The 2,920-nt window shown below is 37.8% G+C and overlaps 1 protein-coding gene across 1 annotated transcript in view; it reads left to right on the top strand.

Moving 5' to 3' along the window:
• The first annotated feature begins 1,602 nt into the window (after positions 1 to 1,602).
• Positions 1,603 to 2,920, top strand: part of LOC105621712 — a 17,425-nt gene continuing 16,107 nt past the window's right edge. Inside the window, 3 exon segments of the mRNA XM_012203172.1 lie at positions 1,603 to 1,838; positions 1,840 to 1,907; positions 1,910 to 2,382. Coding sequence (XP_012058562.1) covers positions 1,603 to 1,838; positions 1,840 to 1,907; positions 1,910 to 2,382 — 777 coding nt within the window.

The raw sequence follows: 2,920 nt of genomic DNA, 5'->3' as shown, positions 1-2,920 counted from the left end.
TCTAAGACATTCAATTTCCGATGACGCTGAACCAAATAATAAAATTCGAAAATCAGAATAATATCTTCATCAACGTATACAGTATCGAGGAACAGAAATAAATTTTTCCATTACGACTCATCAGCCGAAAGAGAGACAAACATGTTAATTTGCTATACGTGCAGGATCCATAGGACGATAACGCGGGGCATTTTGCGTTTTTGATTAAAGATCTGTCCCGCCTCGTGAAATCGCAAATTATTAGATCCAAGAATAAGAAATATTTCTGCGATCGGTGAGTATAATAAGAAAAAAAAATCGATAAAACAATATTAAAAGAAACAGTAGTAAATATAATAATAATTTTGTATGATCTTTTCAGATGTCTACATCTACATTACTTCAATACAAATGAAAAATTACAGTCAATAGATACTCAGTAAACTACGGTGAAAATGAACGACTGCGCTATCCGACTGCCTAGCGAGGATAATAAGTGACTGAGTTTCAACAACTACTGCAGGAAGAAGTACATCTCATTCGTGATATACGCCGACCTGGAGTGCACATTGGAAAAAAATGGAGAAAGATTCGAATAAGTCTATGCACATGAATTAGCAACATAAGGTATTCAATATCGAGTACTACGCGCATTGTTCGTATGACGATTCGCTGTCGAAATATTGTTTTCATTGCGGTAACGATTATATTGTGTGATTCGAGGAACTCCGAAATCTAATGCACAAGGTAAATACTGTCTTATCTATTAATGTTCCCATGGCAGATTTCACGCGAGACGATTGACAAAAATTTGACAGCATCACGCACTGCCATGTATGCGAAAAACCGTTCGCGGCTGACACACGGATATACGCGATCATTGCCACTTGATGGGGCGATTTAGAGGCCCCGTGCATTCGAATTGTAACTTGAATTACAAAGATTCACACTGCACAAGACACACACTGCATATCCATAGTTTTCCATAATTTATCGGGATACGACTCGCATTTTATCATCAAAGAAATAGTCACCGCATACGAAGAAAGTGTAGACATACTTCCTATAACTAAAGAAAAATATATTTCCTTTACAAAACATGTTGACAGTATTAAAAATGAGCAGAAGAAAACTTGTGTAAAATTACGTTTTATAGATTCTTGTAAATTTCTCGTATCAAGTTAAGAAAAATTGGCATCATATCTCGATAAAGATAAATTGAAAATTACACGGTTAGAATTTCTTAATCTCAGCGCGAAGAATTTCGATTTGCTCATACGAAAAGATATATTTCCGTACGAATACATTAACTGCGTTGAAAAGTTGAAGAAAATCGAATTACCATCGCGTGATTCTTTTTATAGTTCTTTAACGGATGACACGGTATCTGAGAGCGATTATGCGCACGCCAATGTATGGCGGTTCTCCATTCAAACGCTCGGTGAATATAACGACCTATATTTAAAAACAGATGTCTTGTTGTAGGCCGATATATTTGAAAATTTTCGCAACAGTTGCGTCACAAGTTACGGGCTCGATCCCGCATACTATTACACTTTTCCGGGCTTCACATGGGATGCCATGTTAAAACATACCAGTGTAAAATTTGAATTGCTCATCGACATGGTCATGTTTGTCGAGCGCGGGGATCTAAGTCAGTGTTCCAACAGTTACGCGCAAGTCAACAACAAATACGTGCAGTCGTATAACTCATTAAAATCATCGATGTATCTTATGTATTTCGACGTTAACAACTTATACAGTTGGGCAATGTATCAAACATTACCATACGATTTTCGATGGGTCGATGTAGAAAATTTTAACGTTATGGATGTCGCGTTAGATTCCTCGACAGGCTATTCTCGAAGTGAACTTGGAGTATCAACATCTCCATGATGTTCAACATCTCTCTGATGTTCACGCGGACCTACCGTTTTGACACGCGAGAAACCATCCAGCAAGCGAAAAGACAAGCTCTTCGCTACATTACACGATAAAAAGCGCTACGTGATTCATTATCGTAATCTACATCAATGTACACACAGTCTCCGCATCACAAAGATCCATCGTATATTACAATTCGCGCAATTTTCATGGCTTCGTGAGTATATCGAACTCAATACAAATTTAGAATTTCAATGCGCGAACAATGAGTTCGAGAAAAATTTATACAAACTAATGAACTACGAGATTTTTGGCAAGACTATGGAGAATGTGCGCAACGTCGACGTGCGATTTTTAACTCGTTGGAATGGGAGATACGATACAGAAGCAATGATCGCGAAACCGAATTTTCATAGTCGTAGCGTCTTTTTGGAGAATCTGGTCGCGATAAAAATGCGGAAAAGTGAAATTCGGCAAATCGATATACGTAGATATGTGCATCCTCGATATCTAAAACATGTATGTATGATTTTCACTATGAGTACATGGCACCATTGTTTCGCGATAAATGTAGAATTATATCGATACTGACAGTCTCATGTATCATGTGGAATGTGACGATGTACATTATGAAACATGATACAATATAAATAAATTTGACACGAGCAATTACTCTATCGATAATTCATACGATATTCCGCTTGCAAATAAAAAAGTTCCTGGTCTCATGAAAGACGAGAACAATGGTGCCATAATGACTGAATTCGTTGAGCTTAGAGCGAAAATGTATACTTTACATGTCTAAGGAAAAAAGGACATGAAAAGGTAAAGGGTTTCAAGAGCAACGTTGAGGCAAGATCCATAATGTTCGAGGATTACACTCGATGCTTGAACGACGCAATCGAAATGTCGCGCAGGCAGTCGTGCATTAGATCAAAATTGCACGAAGTGTAACGATTTCGGAAACAAAAATCGCTCTAAGTCCGCACGATGATAAGCAATATATCATCATGCCAGATTCCACCGACACGCTGCCATAGGGACCGATGTAAATAAA

This window comes from Atta cephalotes, assembly GCF_000143395.1.
Source record: "Atta cephalotes unplaced genomic scaffold scaffold00036, whole genome shotgun sequence".
Lineage (NCBI taxonomy): Eukaryota > Metazoa > Arthropoda > Insecta > Hymenoptera > Formicidae > Atta > Atta cephalotes.
The sequence above is the reverse complement of the archived record's forward strand: the minus strand, read 5'-3'. Positions and strand labels throughout refer to the sequence as shown.